Genomic DNA, 20,782 nt, shown 5'->3' on the forward strand with positions numbered 1-20,782 from the left:
GGGGTGGGGCCACAACCTCCCTATCCGCCCTGCTCTGTTCATGACGGGGGAAGACACCCCAACCCCCTGATCAGCCCTGCTCTGTGCCTGATAGGGGGAAGCTCCCCAACCCCCTGATCGCACTGCAGCTCTGTGTGTGACAGGGTAGAGCCATAACCTCCCCATCGGCCCTGCCCTGAGTGTGGCAGTGGCGGCGCCCCAACCCCCTGATCGGCCCTGCTCTTTGGGTGATAGAGGTCGGCGCCCCAACCGTCCCCCACGGGCCCTTCTCTGTGTGTGATGGGGTAGAGCCATAACCTCCCCATAGGCCCTGACCTGAGTGTGACAGGGTGCAGTGCCCCAACCCCCTGATCCGCCCTGTTCTGTGTGTGACAGGGGACGGTGCCCCAACTCCCCTATCGGCCCTACTCTGTGAGTGACAGGGGGGAGCTCCTCAACCCCCTGATCGGCCCTGCTCTGTGCGTGACGGGGGGAGCTCCCCAACCCCCTGATCGACCCTGCTCTGTGTGTGACAGGGTACGGAGCCCCAACCTCCCTGATGGGCCCTGCTCTGTGAGTGACAGGGGGAAGCGCCCCAACCCCCTGATTGGCCCTGCTCTGTGCGTGACAGGGGGTGGCGCCGCAACATCCCCATCGACCCTGCCTTGAGTGTGACAGGGGGCGGTGCCCCAACCCCCCAATCAGCCCTACCCTGAGCGTGACTGAGGGTGGCATCGCAACCTCCCAATCCGCCCTGCTCTGTGCATTACAGGGGAAGGCGCCCCAACTCCCCAATCGGCCCTGCTCTGAGCCTGACCAGGGGCTGCACCTAGGGATTGGGCCTGCCCTCTGCCACCCAGGAGCAGGCCTAAGCCAGCAGGTCGTTATCTCCCGAGGGATCCCAGACTGCGAGAGGGCACAGGCCATGCTGAGGTACCCCCTTTCCCCCCCCCCCCGAGTGCACAAATTTTTGTGCACCGGGCCTCTTGTATGTAAATAAAACAAAAATATATAGCTCATATACATGAAAATGACACATCTTCAAGATTTAAAAATGCTACATTATTGTAGATATAAACACTGTAAACTTAGAGTACTCTAAATTTACCAAAAAAATGTTTTCTAGTAATAATAAATTAACCTTAGTTTACTGTATCATTTTTACTTTACCATATAAACTTTTACATTTTAACTTTTTAATTCTTGTAATAACTTCGCTTAAAACACAAACACATTGTGCAGCTGTACAAAAATATTTTATATTCTTATTCTGGTTTTTCCATTTTTAATTTTTTTATTTTTAACATGTACACATTTTTTATTGAAACTTAAGACACAAGCATATACATTAGCCTAGGCCTAAACAGGGTCAGGATCATCAATATCACTGTCTTCTACCTCCGTATCTTGTTCCCCTGGAAGGTCTTCAGGGGCACATGGATGGGGTTGTATTCTCCTATGATAACAATTCCTTCTTCTGGACTACTTCCTGAATGACCTGCCTGAGTCTCTTCTTGAGGTCCCACTCTTTTCAGAAATATGTCCACATGATTTACTTGGTTTATTCCTTTTTTTCTCATAGATTTGCTTGTAAGCAGATAATATATGATAAACATTCCTTTCTACTAATGAAAACCTTTTGGTGTTAGAGTTCAGGTTTTCAAAGTTTTTAAGAAGCTTGATGAGGTCTTCAAAAGCTTCTTCTAAATCCTGCACTGGGAATTTTTTTCTTGTTCTCCTGCAATTTCCTTTTCTCTTTCCTCTTCTTCATCCATACATTCCTTTTCCAGTTCCAACTACTCTTAATTAGTCAGTTCTTCAGGAACCACCTCTAGGAGTTCCTCATTGTCATTCTCATCCACATCCTGGTTAAAGTTGTTTGCCATCTCAACCATAGCCGTGGTGATTTTTGCAACCTCTGCACTAAGATACTAAGCAACAGTAATTTTTCAGCTCCATTATAATATTATGGGGCTACCATCATACATGTGGCTCTGTCATTGACCAAAACATCATTATGTGATGCATGACTGTACACAAAAATAATATATAAAACAGTAAGAGTTTCACAAAATAGTACCTCTTCTATGTGAAGTACTCATATTTTCTACTATGTTTTATAATGTTGATAAATATTTCAAAACCTTCCCTTGTGATGTAGTGCAATTTGAGGCACACAAAAAACAAATTATGTCTTTTTCTCCCATGTTTCAATGACCACTCATCTATCTGTTTTCTGCCCCTCAGACAATTGAAATCTTTCATTCACTGATGACTCTCCTCTCTTTTCGTTTCACTATATTTCTCTTTTACTTCTTTACTATAATTTTAGTAGGATCTAGAAGGGTAAAAACGATAAACACAAAGCCTGAGTCTGATCTTTAACTCAAAGCCCTCTACAACTATTTTTAAAAACCATGAGTTTCCTAACCTTTTTCTGGCTGATTTAAGGTCCCTCTGCTAATTATGTTGGCCTTAATTGCTATATTCTGGGAGTTACCATTACAGCTTCCCAAGGCAATCTAAGGAATTAAAAGGGAAAGGGGAAGAAAAAGGAAAGTGCTGATAGTGACGTAAGAATCTATATAACAATTCCATTTAACTGTAAAACTAAATGCAAAATTGTGGTTAATTGTTCAAAATTAAACATAGTTAAATAAATAAATGGAAATTTCTTTTTGAAGGAAGACTTTAGGAAAGGTGTCAAAAACCAATTTTCAAATACACCATGATAAATAATATTTTTATAAGTAATAACGAGTACTTACAAGGCAAGGCTACTCAACACATATTGTACGTGCTCACATTCATCTGGGAATGATGCACTGGCTGATGTAAAACAAGAAAGTGCAGTCTGAAGAACTTGAAGTTGCGGCAAAGGGACTTGCCATCTTCCAGCATAATCTTCAACCACCTGATAGGGAAGCAATCCAAAAAGTGTATTATTATATAAAATGTCCTCAACATCTCCAGTTTAAAATTTGAATAAAACTTAGTAGATAAATTAAAATATTAGTTATGCCTGAACACAAATGATGGGGGGAAGGGTTTTTTATTGTTTATTTTTATGCTGAACATCTAAAAATAAAATTAACTTTTTTCTTTGAATATTTGGAAAAGAAATATATTATATAAATGACTGTACCATTCAGCTGCCAAATATTTACCAAACTTTGTAGCACATACTCTTCACCTCCTATGTTTAGCTTTTGTCAAAATGCTAATTAATATTAAAATAGCTAGATAGCAGAATATAGTATTAAAGTAAAAATAAGTATGTATTATTATTATCTTTATTTATAGGACTGAACTCTAAGCCTTCTGGCAACAATCGAGTATTAAAGATATAGTGGCATGATGCCCTAATTATGAAAGTTAAAACTGTACCATGTTATGGAGAAAAGAGTGCAGAATATAATCAGGCTTGGCTCTGTCATTGGGTAGTTCATTTTTCTTCTCTATGCATTGCTTTTCTCACCATAAAATGGAACTAATGATTGTCTTGCTTATTTACTCTTAAGTTGAGATAATTTATGTAAAAACACTTTAGAATGATCAATCACTATAAAATATTGATATATATCATGTAGCTATAAATCTATATAAAATTATTCATATGCAAGACTGCTGCTATATTAAAACAATGTATTATATTTTTAAAATTTATCATATAAAACGGATTGACCAACTATAGCCTGCAAACCAAATTTGTCATGCAACCTGCTTTTTGTATAATCCACAAGCTAAGAATGGATGTTATATTTTTAAATGATAAAAAAATATTTTGTGATGTGTGAAAATCATATGAAATTCAAATTTCAATGTCCATAAAGTTTTATTGAAACATATCCAGGATCATTCATTTACGTAATACCTATGGCTGTTTTCCTGATACAAGAACCAAGTTGAATAGTTGTGACAGAATTGGCTTACAAAGACTAAAATATTTATTAGATGCCCCTTTACAGAAAGTTTTCCAACTCTAATTTAAAAGCAGGGAAAACTAGTGCAGGGTAAAAACACCAAGAACACTCACAGCTCAAGGACTTTTCATACTCATCACTTTCTTTTGGGAGACAATTTTTCACTGGTATCTTGTATTTCTATAGTTTTTCAAAAAGAGGTTCTGATAGCCTTTATCTTTTATGTATCGGAAATAACCTTAAAAAATAGATGATGTCTCCCTCCAGACCAGTGAGCCTGTTTACTGTCCCTATAATCATGATGTCAATTCCCTCTAGAGCAAAGGTCAGACAGATATGCTTCAGACCACTATAAAAGAGAAGGGTTCTCTAAACTTGGGGTCCTCAGCTGTGATGAAAACCTACTCTGAGTGCAGGATCCACCTGAGTCACTCACCATCTTTGTGAGACTAAGGGGCAAGGAGAACCAACATAAACATGAAGCTCATGCTGCTTGCTGGGCAATCTATATATATAAAAGCCTAATATGCAAAGTGTCCCCTCAGGAGTTTGACCAACCAGGAGTTTGGTGGCTCACTATGACATGTGCTGACCACCAGGGCGTGGAATGAACGGAGACCAGGGCTGACAGCCGGCAACCACAAGGGACCCTACCCATACACGAATTGTGTGCACTGGGCCTCTAGTGAGTAATAACGTCCTTTATCTCTTATCCAGGAGTTTTGTCTTCTGCCAACATCCATGAAAAAGTGGCAGGCTTAGATAAACTCTCAGACCCTTCACAGTTCTTTGACAATTCCAAATTGCAATATCAGGTAGCTAGCACAGGTCTCCAGTGTTTATAGGTCCATGTTTGGAAAAAAAAGAAAGCTAGAAGGTATTACCTCTATGACCTAGTATCCCTTCCAAATCTTATAGTTCTTAATAACTGGAAATAAAAAACTACTACTAACTATGATGATCCCAAGTTGGGTAGACTTTTCTAAACCACCTTAGGGCAAAAAAGAATATTAGATAAACAGGGGTTCCCTGGCTTTAAATTTTCTCTTCACTAGAGGGTTTGATCAGCTTTATTGTCTCTTTTTTTGCCACCACAACACCATTTTTGTATGACATAAAAAATATGCAACTGACAGTCTCAGTTTTCCTGTTCTCAGTCCCAAATAGTTTATCCTAATCCATATCTATTTACAACCTTATTCACTTTCCATTTATGGGCTGGGTTTATCTCCTTAGAAGAGAAGCTTTCTACTTTTTCAACTTCTATTCTCATTTTAACTTCCCTCATTCACCAATATTCAGCTACTAATACCCCGCCTGATCTAGCTGAGCCCAAATCTAATTGTACTGTATACAATGCATTGCCCTTTTACTTTGAATATTTTCTTCTGTGCTATATGTGCTATCATAAGCATTCAACTACAGACACAGACAGTAGGGTGGTGAAGGCCTGGAGTAGGGCAGGAACACTAGTGGAGGGTGGTAATGAGGGAAAAACGGGGACATCTGTAATACTCTCAACAATAAAGATTTTTTTAAAAACAACAACAAAGAGAAAGATAGTAGCTTTAAAAGTAGAGAAAACCAAACTTAACCAACCATCAAGGTAAATATGGCCAGCAAATAATAAAACGTATTATCATAATTCTCTTGATAGGATACACCAAGAATGAAACAATAGCATTTTTGTGGTACTTCTACCAAAGATGCATAAATTCATTCCAATCATGAGAAATCATAAGACAAACTCAAATTGAATGATATTCTATAAAAAAAAAATTGATCAGTACTCTTAAAACGTGTCAAAATCATGAAAACCAAGGAAAAACTGAAGAATTATTACAGACTAGAAGAGACTAAGGAGAAATAACAGCTATATGCAATGTTAGATCATAAATAACCAGGAACAGAAAAAGCATTAGTGAAAAAACTGGTAAATTTCTAATAGGGTCTATAATTTAGTGAATATTACACCAATGTTATTTTCCTGTTCTGACAACTGTACTATTTTCTATTAAATATAAAGTTAGCTCAATTTTTTAAAGTTATTTTAAAACAAAACTATTTTGTTCCAACCCTTCACCTCAATTTCCAATGTTCTCATTTATTTTCTGGAGGTTTTTTTTAATAATATAAGCACAATTCTTCACATATTTTCCCTACTTTGTTTCCTGACTACACATCAAGATTTACCCTTGCCTATGGGTATTTTTTAATAGTCACTTCGAAAAATAAAGCAGGTAGGTTGGCAGCACTGTGGAAAGAGTATAGGTTTTGGAATCTAACAGCCCTGACTTTGTCACTAAACAGTTGTGTAATATTAGCAGAATTATTCTTCTCAGTCTATAAAATGAATTTAACATCACTTTAATCACAGAGCTACTGAAGAACTAAGTAAGATATATATTAAAATCTAGGGTAATTCCTGGCACAATAAGAAACAAGAGCTATTATTACCAGTATACCTTGTTTTAAGAAAATGGCAAGATTAAGCTTACTTCAGTGGCTCTTTCATCACATCAGTCTGAACTGTTTATTTGTCTTCAAGAATGATTAATTACAAATTTTACTTTTGGCAAGCAGACTGGCCACACCCAAATACAATCTATTCCAAAGGTATTGCTGCATTTCAACTGTTAGTTCAATACTCATTGAAAAATGAAGCATATCCTAGATACAGCAATACAAATAAAATGCTTCATGCCTGAACAGATAACTGAGGATTCTTTCTCTGCCTCCCCCAAATTCCCCTTGCCCAGTTTTCCATTGAAAATCAAGATGACAAAGAAAAGCTCTATTCAAAAAAAGAAGAGTCACTTGTCATTTGATTTTTTCTATCAGGATAATCATGTTAAGAAAGTCTAAAATTAAAGTCTTATTTAAAAACCCCAGCAAAATGATTTGGAAGTAGATTCTAGTTGTTTGAAATTTGCAAGGGGTTAATCTTTGGTACAAGCAATCTAAAACCCAGTAGATTAAAGTTGTTTGAAATTTGCAAGGGGTTAATCTTTGGTACAAGCAATCTAAAACCCAGTTCTTTTGGGGGCCCAATAAAGCATACTGTCTGTTTGGCTCATTACTCAAGATAATATTTATATAACATTAAGGCCTTTAAAAGGTTCTGTAAATGTAGTAAGACTAAACATTTAACAAAATGGAAAATGGAGTAACTAAGTATCTCTAAATCTTAATATACCATATAATCTTACTATTAAAAGGAATCTTCATCCTAACCGGTTTGGCTCAGTGGATAGAGCATCCGCCTGTGGACTCAAGGGTCCCAGGTTCAATTTCGGACAAGGTCATGTACCTTGGTTGCGGGCATATACCCAGTAGGGAGTGTGCAGGAGGCAGCTGATCGGTGTTTCTCTCTAATTGATGTTTCTAACTCTCTATCCCTCTCTGTAAAAAAATCAATAAAATATATATTTTTTTAAAAAGAATCTTCATGATGATCTAGTCAAAACTACCAACCATAGAAGGAATATCACTCCCAGAAGGCTCTAATGTCCTTCTTGAGTTTTCTGCGTCCATAGTGTGAGGCAGGCTACATCTCCATGGACTACCTGAGTATCTGCTTAAAGTCCCAACTTTCCTCTTAAGTACATCCAAAGAAAGAAAGTAGGCAGGCTAATTTTTAAAGGCTTTAGATAAAGTTTGATCCCAAATTTTTCATTTGATTCCAGACACACTAGGGAGGGTAACATATCAAGCATTTCCCTCATAAATATTAAAATTGACATATAAATAAGGAAAGCCCAAAATTATAAGGAAATGTATATGAACATTAAATGGAAATGTGGGGTGAACCTATCTGTTTGTGTGCCTGCAGCTAGTGGTATCCACACATGTGTGTGCACAATAATGTCTTAACTAGGGTAAGCCAAACAGAACTCTGCCTCTGACTTCAGTTTAGGACAGCTTGGCCATAGATGGTATTGCAGGTATGGCTAAGGCATTGATTATATTATTGATTTTTTTTAAAATGTCTTTTAATCATACAGATCTTTAAGACATTGGTAGGTGGAAATTTTTCCTTTTTTGTTCCTTCTGTCTGGTTTTTCAACAATGATTATAAGCCAGAGGATTACACTGGAAAGTCCGCTAAGTTCCACATGGCTCTTTATAACACCAGTGTGTGAATGTCTAGCCTTTAAATCGTTAGTATTAGTCCTACATTAGCTGGCCTAATTCTGTCCCCCTCTCTCTTAATTTTGTTCTCAAAGAGTAGCTCTTATATTCATGTGACCTGTCCAAAGGCTTCTATAGTCACTTTCATAATATGATCTCAAGTAGTTTCTGAGATTTGGACATAAATCTAATCAAAGCTGTAGATATGAAGATTTTTTTCTGAATTCAACAAAGATGGCCAGTGGATTTTATCAAGTAAACAGATATGAAGAGCATCCTTCCTTCCTATATAATAAAAGGGTAATATGCAAATCGACCAAATGGCAGAACGACTGGTCACTATGATGTGCACTGACCACGAGGGGGCAAACACTCAATGCCGGAGCTGCCCCCTGGTGGTCAAATGTGCTCACACAGGGGGAGCATGCCGTGAGGCAGGCTCACGGAGGTGGCGGGAGCCTCTCCCACCTCCATGGTGACACTAAGGATGTCCAACTGCTGGCAGTGGACATCCCCTGAGGGCTCTCGGACTGCGAGAGGGTGCAGGCTGGGGTCAGGTACCCCCCCCCCCCGCCCTGAGTGCACAAATCCCATGCACTGGGCCTCTAGTATTATTATATAGGACATAAATCAATTTCTTATGCAGAAAGAAAACTCAGTGAAATTATTACAAATCCAAAGACCAAAAAGGAACTTTAAAAGGCCTATGCCTCAAACACTAACTTTAAGTACCAGGTTTGCTCAGCCTTAAGAAGAACTAAGCTTGTTTTAAAAAAGATGATCACTTACAATTAAAATGACAGTGGGAGAGTTTTAAAAAAATAAGATTATGTTGATTAATATAAAAGGAAAGGACTTCCTTACAAATAAATTCATTCTAAGAACCTAGACTAGATAAATTTGAAAAAGAAATATATATATCAGAACTATGTATTCTTGAAGATGAAATAGGGAGAGGGAAGGAGTGTTTTAGTTGTTACTCCTTAGAAAGGAAGGGTGACTGGTCCAAAGCTACCTAACAAAGGACTAGAAGGTAAGTGTAGGATAGAAATCTCAGAGTGAACCAGAATGGAAATCCAACTACAGCAAATCCACAGCTGGGCAAAATCATCTATCACAATGCCCATTTTATAATAGAGTATCTTACCACATATCACTAGCCCAGAAAAGATAAAAATTCAAAATACAGTTTCTATTGAATGCGTATTGCTCTTGCACTATTGTAAAGTTAAAAAATCGTAAGTGAAATTATTGTAAGTCAGGGACTGTCTATGGTTATTACAGAGGCAATGTATGGCATGGCAAGGTATCACAAAGCCAAGTGCCCCAGGAACTCAAAGTTAGGCCTCTGGGTGTGAATAAGGAAATGCCACACTGAAGAAAAATAAAATAGGTCAATCCTAGGTTTGATGTTGAACTGGTAAGGAAAATGAGAATAGGCAAAATCTGTTTGCTAATGAATGCTTTTTGAACTCAGAATTCCTTGACTTTCATCTCTGACATTATTGGAGATCTTATAAGAGATAATTGAAGAATATTAAAATCTGGGCCCAAAAGGTAAGAGAAAGGAAAAGGAAGACAGGAGAGGCCAACTTAAGAATAGGCTAAGCTGTAACCGGTTTGGCTCAGTGGATAGAGTGTCGGCCTGCGGACTGAAAGGTCCAGGTTCGATTCCGGTCAAGGGCATGTACCTTGGTTGTGGGCACATCCCCAGTAGGGATTGTGCAGGAGGCAGCTGATGGATGTTTCTCTCTAATCCATGTTTCTAACTCTCTATCCCTTTCCCTTCCTCTCTGTAAAAAATCAATAAAATATATTTAAAAAAAAGAATAGGCTAAAATGTAAACAAAAACAAAAACCAGTTATGTTTATCTGAAATGGTATATCCTATTGTTACTGAAAAAATGTGGCAAAAAGAAATATTTACACTGCCAAAGAGGTAGAACAAATTATGCAAGGCCTAAAACAGTTAATAGCAGAATAAAAAAAAAAATGCTGAGAGCTAGTGGCAGAAAAGATATTGTCTTCAGTGGGCTCCTATGAGAACAGACATCAGAAACATTAAAAGCAGCTTTTTTTCCATGTACCTGCTTATGATTATCCGAATTATACAAATATGGGGCACAACAGGAGTGCTTTTTATTATTTTAGCTCAATAGGCCTAAAAATTTCAGGGGAGTGGCAAACAGCCAAGGTAGTACAGGACTAAAAAGTTTGGGGTGTGGGGGGATCAGAGAAATCTAGAGACGGGCAAAACACTAACTGACGCTGTGGAGATTGTGTTATGAACTTTATAAACTAGAAGTGATACACTCTGTGCAAGAGCCAGTTTTAGAAGATGGGACACTAAATGGAATACACACTTATTTCAGCACAGGAGTACCAAGACAACACAGAAGAAATGAACATTAAAACCTTTTTTTTTTTTAATTATATTTTATTGATTTTTTACAGAAAGGAAGGGAGAGAGATAGAGAGTTAGAAACATCGATGAGAGAGAAACATCGATCAGCCGCCTCCTGCACATCTCCCATTGGGGATGTGCCCGCAACCAAGGTACATGCCCTTGACCGGAATCGAACCTGGGACCTTTCAGTCCGCAGGCCGAAGCTCTATCCACTGAGCCAAACCGGTTTCGGTGACATTAAAACCTTTTAACGTTAAGGAAATCTAAAGGAGGAAACATGAAGGAAGGCCTGGTGCCTAAGGCTGCCAGTCATGGAAACTTGTACACTTTAAAGACAGAAATTCAGATACAACTTTCAAGAAAGTAGATATGTTCGGTGAAGTGCTCTCACCCACAAAATATATGGTAAACATACAGTGGCACAATGAACACCTGATGAATTTTCCCAGTGAAACTTTAGTACAAGTTATAGAATTTGGCAATTGGTACAACTGACTGGCACCCTGGTGAAGTTGAAACCAAAATTGACTTGGTACCATTTTCTGTACATACATCTTCCCTTTGATATCACTAAATCCTACTGGCAACAGTAATGTGAGTTAACTGTATTATGTACTAAGTTCAAGGAATTACTAGTGTTTCTAAATTTAATGGGTACTGGGCTGGATAGACCTTCCTAATTCTTAAAAAAGTAAGCTACAAAAGAGATTGGGGGTCAAATAATTATCCTTTAGAAGTACAAAAAAAGCCACTCACAATCAGAGGAAAACAACCCAAGCTACAGCTCCTGGAAAACCCCCAACTCTAACCACAGAGGCATATGAGAAACCCACTGGCTTTGATTTAGCAATACTCTAGAAAGTGAGGAATTTGGGAACTTAACCTTTTTGGATTCTAGATTTTAATTTCTCTTTATGAGCTTGATCAAATGGCAGACAATTCATTTAATCAAATTAGACAGACTATTACTTTTATTGAAATTTGGCCCCCTCCCCCAAATTAAAACCTGAAAGGATATTTTTCAAAATATATTTTTATTGACTTCAGAGAGAAAGGGAGAGAGCGAGGGAAAGACAGAAACATAAATGATGAGAGAGTCATCGATTGGCTGCCTCCTGAACTCCCCACACTGGGGATCAAGCCTGTGTGTGTGCCCTGACTGGAATCCAACCGTGACCTCCTGATTCAAAGGTTAACAACGCTCAACCACTGAGTTCAAGGAAATCCAACAGGGCTGAAAGGACATTTTAAACTTAAAAACTATCATAGGGCCCCAGCCGGTTTGCCTCAGTGGATAGAGCGTCAGCCCACAAACTGAAGGGTCCCAGGTTTGATTCTGGTCAAGGGATGTATCTCAGTTGCTGACTCAATCGCAGCCCTGTTTGGGGCACATCGGGGAGGCAACCAATTGATGTGTCTATGTCACATCGATGTTTCTCTCAGGTCTGTCTCTCTTCCTTTCACTCTCTTTAAAAATCAATGAGAAAATATCCTCAGATGAGGATTAACCAAAACAAAAAAACTATCACAGGTAAATTAACTCTCAAACATAGAAGAAGCATCTATTAAAAAGCCTTATACTCTAAGTACTGAAGTATTTCTAAAAACAGGAAAAAAAAATTGAATTCTGAGAGAACCAAGATGGCGGCATAGGTTAACGCCGGAGTTTGCTGCTTTGAACAACTACTTCAAAAGTGAAACTAAAAGACGGACGGGACATCACCCAGAACCACAGGAACGCTGGCTGAGTGGAAGTCCTACAACTAGGAGGAAAGAGAAACGCATACGGACACTCAGAGGAGGCGCAGTGCTGAAGTCAAATTCTGAGGTGCGGAGTGCGCGGAGCGGGCTGGCGGCGGAGGGCGCGGTTGGTTGGCGTTTTCAATCGGGAGGGAGTCGCAGACTCTGAGCTCCAGATACAGGCGAGTCTTTAAGGACCCAGACTCAAACGGGAGAAGCGGGACTGTCTGGCTTCGGTCAGAGCGAGTGCAGCTTTCTCTCCGAGCTTTGCAGCGGGTGCTGGGACTCAGAGAGGCAGAGCCCCTGGGGACAGGACTGAGAGCCTCCATAACTGCTCTCTCCGGCCTACCCTGTTGATCCTGTGCGACCCGCCCTGCCCAAGCCCTGCACAGAGGCATTTGCCGGATAGCCTCAGGCAAAGGCTAGATTAGCACCTCCCTAGAGGACAGAAGTTCTCTCACTGCTGACACAGCTGATTCTCATAGCCACTTGGCCTGGAGGTCAAACCCTCCCTGGTATTAGCTACAACAATCAAGGTTTAACTATAAGACTGCGAACAAAGACCACTAGGGGGTGCACCAAGAAAGCATAACAAAATGCGGAGACAAAGAAACAGGACAAAATTGTCAATGGAAGATATAGAGTTCAGAACCACACTTTTAAGGTCTCTCAAGAACTGTTTAGAAGCCGCCGATAAACTTAATGAGATCTACAAGAAAACTAATGAGACCCTCGATGTTATATTGGGGAACCAACTAGAAATTAAGCATACATGTACTGAAATAACGAATATTATACAGACTCCCGACAGCAGACCAGAGGAGCGCAAGAATCAAGTCAATGATTTGAAATGCGAGGAAGCAAAAAACACCCAACCGGAAAAGCAAAATGAAAAAAGAATCCAAAAATGCGAGGATAGTGTAAGGAGCCTCTGGGACAGCTTCAAGTGTACCAACATCAGAATTATAGGGGTGCCAGAAGATGAGAGAGACCAAGATATTGAAAACCTATTTGAAGAAATAATGACAGAAAACTTCCCCCACCTGGTGAAAGAAATGGACTTACAGGTCCAAGAAGCGCGGAGAACCCCAAACAAAAGGAATCCAAAGAGGACCACACCAAGACACATCATAATTAAAATGCCAAGAGCAAAAGATAAAGAGAGAATCTTAAAAAGAGCAAGAGAAAGAAACTCAGTTACCTACAAGGGAATACCCATACGACTGTCAGCTGATTTCTCAACAGAAACTTTGCAGGCCAGAAGGGAGTGGCAAGAAATATTCAAAGTGATGAATACCAAGAACCTACAACCAAGATTACTTTATCCAGCAAAGCTATCATTCAGAATTGAAGGTCAGATAAAGAGCTTCACAGATAAGGAAACGCTAAAGGAGTTCATCACCACCAAACCAGGATTATATGAAATGCTGAAAGGTATCCTTTAAGAAGAGGAAGAGGAAGAAAAAGGTAAAGATACAAATTATGAACAACAAATATGCATCTATCAACAAGTGAATCTAAGAATCAAGTGAATAAATAATCTGATGAACAGAATGAACTGGTGATTATAATAGAATCAGGGATATAGAAAGGGAATGGACTGACTATTCTTGGGGGGGAAAGGGGTGTGGGAGATGCGGGAAGAGACTGGACAAAAATCGTGCACCTATGGATGAGGACAGTGGGTGGGGAGTGAGGGCAGAGGGTGGGGCGGAAACTGGGAGGAGGGGAGTTATGGGGGGGAAAAAAGAGGAACAAATGTAATAATCTGAACAATAAAGATTTAATTAAAAAAAAATTGAATTCTATATTTCGATAAACTTTATCATTGGTTACCTGAAAATGCATTGTTATTAAATGCGGATGAGCATCCTCAATGTTAATAAAAATGCTCATTGTTGCTAATGATTAGCAATTTCTATTCTTTTTTTTTTAGAATGCATTAATTCTTCAAATCTAATAGTTAAAACACCACTATTTATTTAGATCCCTTAACTGTCCCCCTTCTACCATTTGCTGTTAATACTACCACCATATTCCCAGACATTTACAGTAGAAACCCAATGCAATTTCATAAAATTATTTGTACCTTGTCTCCACATTCAACCAGATGCCAATGACTTCATTTTCATATTTCTTGAAACTGTTCTTCTATCTCCATTTTCATTGCCACTACCCAGCCAGGCCCTCAATTGCTCATTTTCTGAAATACTCCAATCACTTCCTTTTTTTGTCTCGGCTTTCATTCTTTATCTCCTTTACTCTGTCTTAAAACATTTTTTTTTAAGATTAATGATGTCACTGCTTTGCCCTTAAACCTACAGATCTTCTTAGAAAATTCAAACTCCTAAGTCAAGACCTGGAACAGTCCATTTTTTAAATCTTAATACCCACAAATGCTTTTCTGAATACATGTTCTAGTTCAGTGGTTCTCTACCTTTATAATGCATCAGAATCATCTGGAAAGCTTATGAAAAATAGACATTGCTGGGCCATAAGAGTCAAATTCTGCAGATATGGGGTATCTGGGGTGGGGCCAATAAATTACATTGGTAATGGTGTTTAGGTGATGCTCCAGCTGGTCAGGGGAATCACACTTTTAAGAATCACAACTCTAGATAATTAACTACCCCCATTCATAAATATACCATACCATTTACCTTTTCACAAATTATCTGCTCTAACTTATGTCCTCCTACTCTCACCACTTTCTTTTTCATGCCTACATTTTAATACTAACAATTCTTTAAGACTCAGTTCAAATGTTATCTCATCCATTAAAACTTTCCCAAATTATCTCTATTAGAAGTACTGTAGTCTCTCCAAATGAACTTTCAGAGGACTTAATATACATTGTTTTAGTGGCACTAATCGCCACTTCCCTGTTTTAAGGTTTATTTATATTTACTCATTCATTTATTCAAACCTTATGGAGTGCTCACTATGTACCACGTACCTAACACTTTCAATTAGAGGAAAAATAGGTTCAGATATATATTATATGGAGTACAATTAGGAAAACAATACAACTCAAGATAAGGGGAAAAGAGAATGCTAGAGGTGGGATGTTGCTTTATCTATAGTGTTCAGAGAAGGCCTCCATCTCTCTTATAAAAGGACTAGAGGCCTGGTGCATGAAATTCGTGCACGGATACTGTCTCTAGGCCTGGTCTGCGATCAGGGCCATCTTCCCCAGCTGCCCACAGCCGGCCCCACTCCCACCGCCACCCACCCCCGGTTCTTGGTTCGCCATCAGGAGATCAGAGCCTGCCGACCAGGAAAAGGGACCAAGAGGTGGTCAGTGTGCTTCATAGTGACTGGTCAAGCAGTCGTTCTGGTCATTCTGCCATTAGGGTCAATTTGCACATTACCCTTTTATTATATAGGATACTTAAACAGGGTAGAGAAAACCATACAGATATCCAAATGAAAAGTGTTTCTGGCGGACAAATAAAATTCAAGTGCATAATGCTCTCCAGTTCCATCCATGCTGTTGCAAATGGTAAAAGTTCCTTCTTTTTTATAGTGGTATAGTATTCCATTGTTTAGATCAGTGGTTCTCAACCTTCTGGCCCTTTAAATACAGTTCCTCATGTTGTGACCCAACCATAAAATTATTTTCGTTGCTACTTCATAACTGTAATGTTGCTACTGTTATGAATCGTAATGTAAATATCTGATATGCAGGATGGTCTTAGGTGACCCCTGTGAAAGGGTCGTTCGACCGCCAAAGGGGTCGCGACCCACAGGTTGAGAACCACTGGTGTAGATGTACCACAGTTTTTTAAATCTACTCATCTGCTGATGGGCACTCAGGTTGTTTCCAAATCTTAGCTATTGTAAAATGTGCTGCATTATGCTAAGTGAAATAAGCCAGTCAGAGAAAGATAAACATCACATGATCTCACTCATTTGTGGGATATAATGATCAACACAATTTGATGAACAAGAATAGATCCAGAGACAAATGGCAGTGGGGGGCAGGGGTTAGAGATCAACCAAAGGACTTGTATGCATGCATATTAGTGTAACCAATGGACACAGACACTGGGATGGTGGGGGCTTGCCCAGGGTAGGAATGGTTTGGGGGGTGGGGGGGGCGTTAAGTGGGGAAAAAGGAGACATTTGTAAAACTTTTGTCAATAAATAAATTTTAAAAAAAACAACAAGTGCAAAGGTCAAGAGGCAGGAGCATACTCATTCAAGTTGAAGGAGGGGGAAAAATGCTACCGTAACTGAAGGTAAGTAAGTACTGGAGGCAAAGAGTAATAGGAGATAAGTCAAAGAGCTAGACAGGGGCTGGATCAAAATGTCCTGAAGTCCATTTTAAGGATTTGAGCTTTGAGTTGAAGATAGAAAAGCACAATAGGTTTAGAAGAGATTTCACTCACGTCTTTTAATGAATCACTTTGGCTGTGTGGGGAATAAACTGAGAAACCTTGGAAGCAGGGAGATAAAATAATCCAGGGTATAGATGACTGTGGTTTGGATCAAGGTCATAACAGTAAATGCAGTAGTCAGTTATGCCTTTTCTCCCTAACTATATGATTCAGCTCCTTGAGGGCAGGGACTGTTACATGTTCCATATAAACCCCCGTAATCATTAGGACAAATTTTTTCACATAGTACACAACCAAATTTTTTTCTTTTGGGAGTACCCTATAAAACACTTTTATCACACTTTATCTAGATCTATGCCTAAAATAATTAAGGATAATTCACTTCATTGATAGTAAGAAAAAATAAATTACATACTGTCAGACAGACATATATGAGCATTTTATAAGCACCTATTAAGTTAGCACTTAATAATGTTGAAGTTAACTTCAAATGTAAAAGAGGACAAAGAATCTCAAGTTAAAGGACAAAATGAGTTCAGTTAACATCGAAAGTTTTAAAGACACTATATTTTTTTCATAAAATTAAGAGTTAGGAAGGCACTGCATAATAAGAGTTAAGTGCCAACAAGGGAAGCAAAAACTTCATATCCATTCTAAGTTTATAAAAACAGATAATGTGGTAGGAAATCAAAATAATAAGAAAGCATGAATGAGTGTTAAGATTCTCACAATTCAGCCGAAACCGGTTTGGCTCAGGGGATAGAGCATCGGCTTGCGGACTGAAGGGTCCCAGGTTCGATTCCGGTCAAGGGCATGTACCTGGGTTGCGGGCACATCCCCAGTAGAAGATGTGCAGGAGGCAGCTGATCGATGTTTCTCTCTCATCGATGTTTCTAACTCTCTATCTCTCTCCCTTCCTTTCTGTAAAAAATCAATAAAATATATTTAAAAAAAAAAAAAAGATTCTCACAATTCAGTCCTACCTATTTTTTTTACAACTTTCTCCCCTCTTAGTTTATGTTATGTACATTCACTATAGTAAATTTTAATAACATATGAAAAAAATCATCTATCATTTTATTGCCCACATATAACCACTATTATCATCTTGGTGTATTTCCCTTTTCTAGCTGTGTGACTTGGTGTTAGCTGTCTAACCTCTCTGAATCTCAGATGAATCTTTCATGAAATGAAGATAAAAATAGTACCTATCTCACAGGGTTGTTGTAAAGAATAAATGAGAATCTAGGACAGGGGCTGACATACTTTTTCTTAAAGAACCAGAAATCTGCTTATGGGCCATACATTCTCCATCCCAACTACTGACCCTTACTGTATCATGAAAGTAGCTACAGAAAATATAAAAATGAATGGGCACATGCCAATAAAGTTTTACTTGCAAAACAGTCAGTACTACTTGTGTCACAATGGCTTATGACAAAGGTCCATAATCTCCTGGTGTTTGAATTGTTGTTGGGTTGTGTTTGTTCAGCAAGTTTTGAAATTCTTAAGAAAATCTGTTAAAAACAAACAAACAAACCTTTGACCCACGCACCAGAAATGCAAACATAACTTCTTGCAAATCATTTCAGAAAGTTCACAGACTTCCAAAATATACAAATGACTCCTAAGGATTCTCATCTAGAAATCCTGTTTCTGGAAAAGAAGCTCTAAAGTCCACATGTGAGTACAGTGGGAATGGACCAGCTTAAATTCAAATTGTGTAATCCTGCTACAAACAAATTTTCCCACCAAATTTTTTTTTATCATATTTTCCTAGGTCATTACATGGTCATTGAAAACATCATTTTTGAGGCTAAGTAACATTTTAGTTCATAAGGGTTGAGAAGTTTTAAACTATTTCAGATGTTCTGGTTGCTTTTTCATTTTCACTTCATTCCTTTCATTAATTATAATTAATGCTCTGATGTATATAGATTTATGTCCAAATTTATATTTCCTCGGAAATTAATGTATAAGGAAAATTACTAAATCTAAAGGTACAAAATTATTTTTAACATTTCTAATATATTTTGATGGATTATGGTCCAGAAAAGTTGTGGCAATTTTACTCCCACCAGATGGAAATCAGATATACATTGCACCATTCTTATGAGCAGAGAATATAAATTTTAGACTTTACTAATGAATTCCATAACCTAAGAGATCATTGGCAAGATTCTCAAAGCATAGTGAAAGAGTAGATAATAAAGTCCAAACATGCATATCTTCTGCACTCGGGATTAGTAAGATTTCCAGATATTGAAGGTTAAATCTAAGTACTATAGAGACTGAAACTTTAAAAGTTAATCATTTAAGATAATCATCTAAAAGATACACCAAGCTCTCCTTCAAGAGCACAAGATAAATAACATAAAATAACTTCTGCTGATTTGTAATTATCATAATTCTTGCATTTTAAGAATAACCACTTATATAGACCAGCCAGTGTGGTTCAGTGGCTGAGCATCGACCTATGAATCAGGAGGTCATGGTTCGATTCCCGGACAGGGCAAATGCCCAGGTTGTGGGTTCAATCCCCAGTGTGGAATATGCAGGAGGCAGCTGATCAATAACTCTCATCACTGATGTTTCTATCTCTCTCTCCCCTCTCCTTTCCTCTCCGATAACAATAAAATATATATTTAAAAAATGAAGAATAATCACTATAATGAGACACTGCTTCTGACAGAAGTATGTATACGACATTCAGGTATATTTAAGGGGGGAAAAAGGGTTAAGAGTCACTTCTTATTGTGAACTTCTGATAGCTTAAGTTTGATTTTTTCTCTCTCTCTTTTACATTCATCAACATCTTTAGCTTCTGCTGCCCTGAGTGTTTTTAATCATGTGTACTCAGTCAATAACTGCTTTAGTATATGTCAAATAGATATACATAGACACTCTAATAGATACCAAATGCATACTCCTAGATACAAAATATGTGTGTATATTACAACTAGAGGCCCAGTGTACGATATTTGTGCATGGGGGTTGGGGGTGGAGGGACTCCCTCAGCCTGGCCTGCACCCTCTCCAATCTGGGACCCTTCAGGGGATGTCTGACTGCCTCTCACAATCCGGGACCGCTGGCTCCTAACCGCTCACCTGCCTGCCTGCCTGATTGCTCCTACCCACCTCTTCCTGCCTGCCTGCCTGCCTGCCTGATCGCCCCTAACCACCTCTGCCTGATCACCCCTAACTGCTCCCCTGCTGGTCTGATTGCCCCTAACCGCCTCTGCCTCAACCCCCACCCAGGACCCAGGATTCCCTCCTCCAGCTGGTCACAGGTACCCAGGACCTGGGCTTCCCTCCCTCTAGCCGGCCGCAGGCACCCAGGACCTGGGCCAGTTTCACCCAGGCCAGCTGCAGCCGCAGGGGACCAGGCGCTGGTACCTGGGACCGAGGGGCGTGCGGCTTGTTCCTCTCCCGGATACAGGTGCAGGCGCAACCGCTGGTATCTGGGTCCATGGGGCGGGCAGCTTGTCCCTCTCCCAGGCCACAGGTGCAGATGCTGGCACCCGGGACCCTGGGGCGTGAGGCTTGTCCCTCTCCCGGGCCGCAGCCTGGCTGGTCCCCATTACTCTCTTGCGAGCTCATTTGTGCCTGGCTGGTCCCCATTTCTCTCTCATTTGTGCCTGGCTGGTCCCCATCCCTTTCTCCCCAGGGTTGACTGTCTGAGCCGGTACCCTGTGAGGGCACGATGACCATTTGCATATTAGCTCTTTATTATATAGGATAGCTAAGTACATGGGCTCTTGACAGTCAGATTGGCCAGACTCCAATCTGATTATCACATACCAGCTATGTTTACTTACTTAAACTATTTAATCTCTCTCATCTTAGTTTCCTGATCTGTAAAATGAAAACAAAGGCACATATCCTGTTGGGCAGTGGATTAAATGAGATAAAACAGGTAAAGGACTTATCACATACCTGATACATTTGAAACAGTCTAATATGAGTTATATACATCTACGGAGCATTTCAATAAAATAATCTTCCAGATATTAAAAACATAACACACACACACACACAATGAATCACTGGCAACAATAATTAATGAGTATTTTGACCATTTCAATTTTGGGGTAACCAAAACAAATACTTAACTTTAGCAAACTCCATGTATAAAATGTATATTAATAAACTTTGTACATGATTTATTGGGACATTATCCTATCTAATAAAGACAGAATATGCAAATTGACCATCACTCTGCGACAAAGATGGCGGCACCCACGGCCAATAAAGAGGGAATAT

At 39.2% G+C, this 20,782-nt stretch overlaps 1 protein-coding gene across 6 annotated transcripts in view; it reads right to left on the bottom strand.

Moving 5' to 3' along the window:
- The window catches only part of ZNF654 (zinc finger protein 654), a 123,965-nt gene that overhangs the window by 93,246 nt on the left and 9,937 nt on the right, over window positions 1-20,782 (bottom strand). For 3 of the 6 annotated variants that reach the window (XM_059688054.1, XM_059688053.1, XM_059688052.1), the window contains exon 2: window positions 2,748-2,893. In XM_059688054.1, the coding sequence (XP_059544037.1) occupies window positions 2,748-2,893 (146 nt within the window). Of the gene's footprint in view, window positions 1-2,747; window positions 2,894-20,782 lie in introns of those variants that run through there. The other 3 variants (XM_059688058.1, XM_059688055.1, XM_059688056.1) reach the window with 1 other exon arrangement.

Source organism: Myotis daubentonii, chromosome 3, assembly GCF_963259705.1.
Source record: "Myotis daubentonii chromosome 3, mMyoDau2.1, whole genome shotgun sequence".
Lineage (NCBI taxonomy): Eukaryota > Metazoa > Chordata > Mammalia > Chiroptera > Vespertilionidae > Myotis > Myotis daubentonii.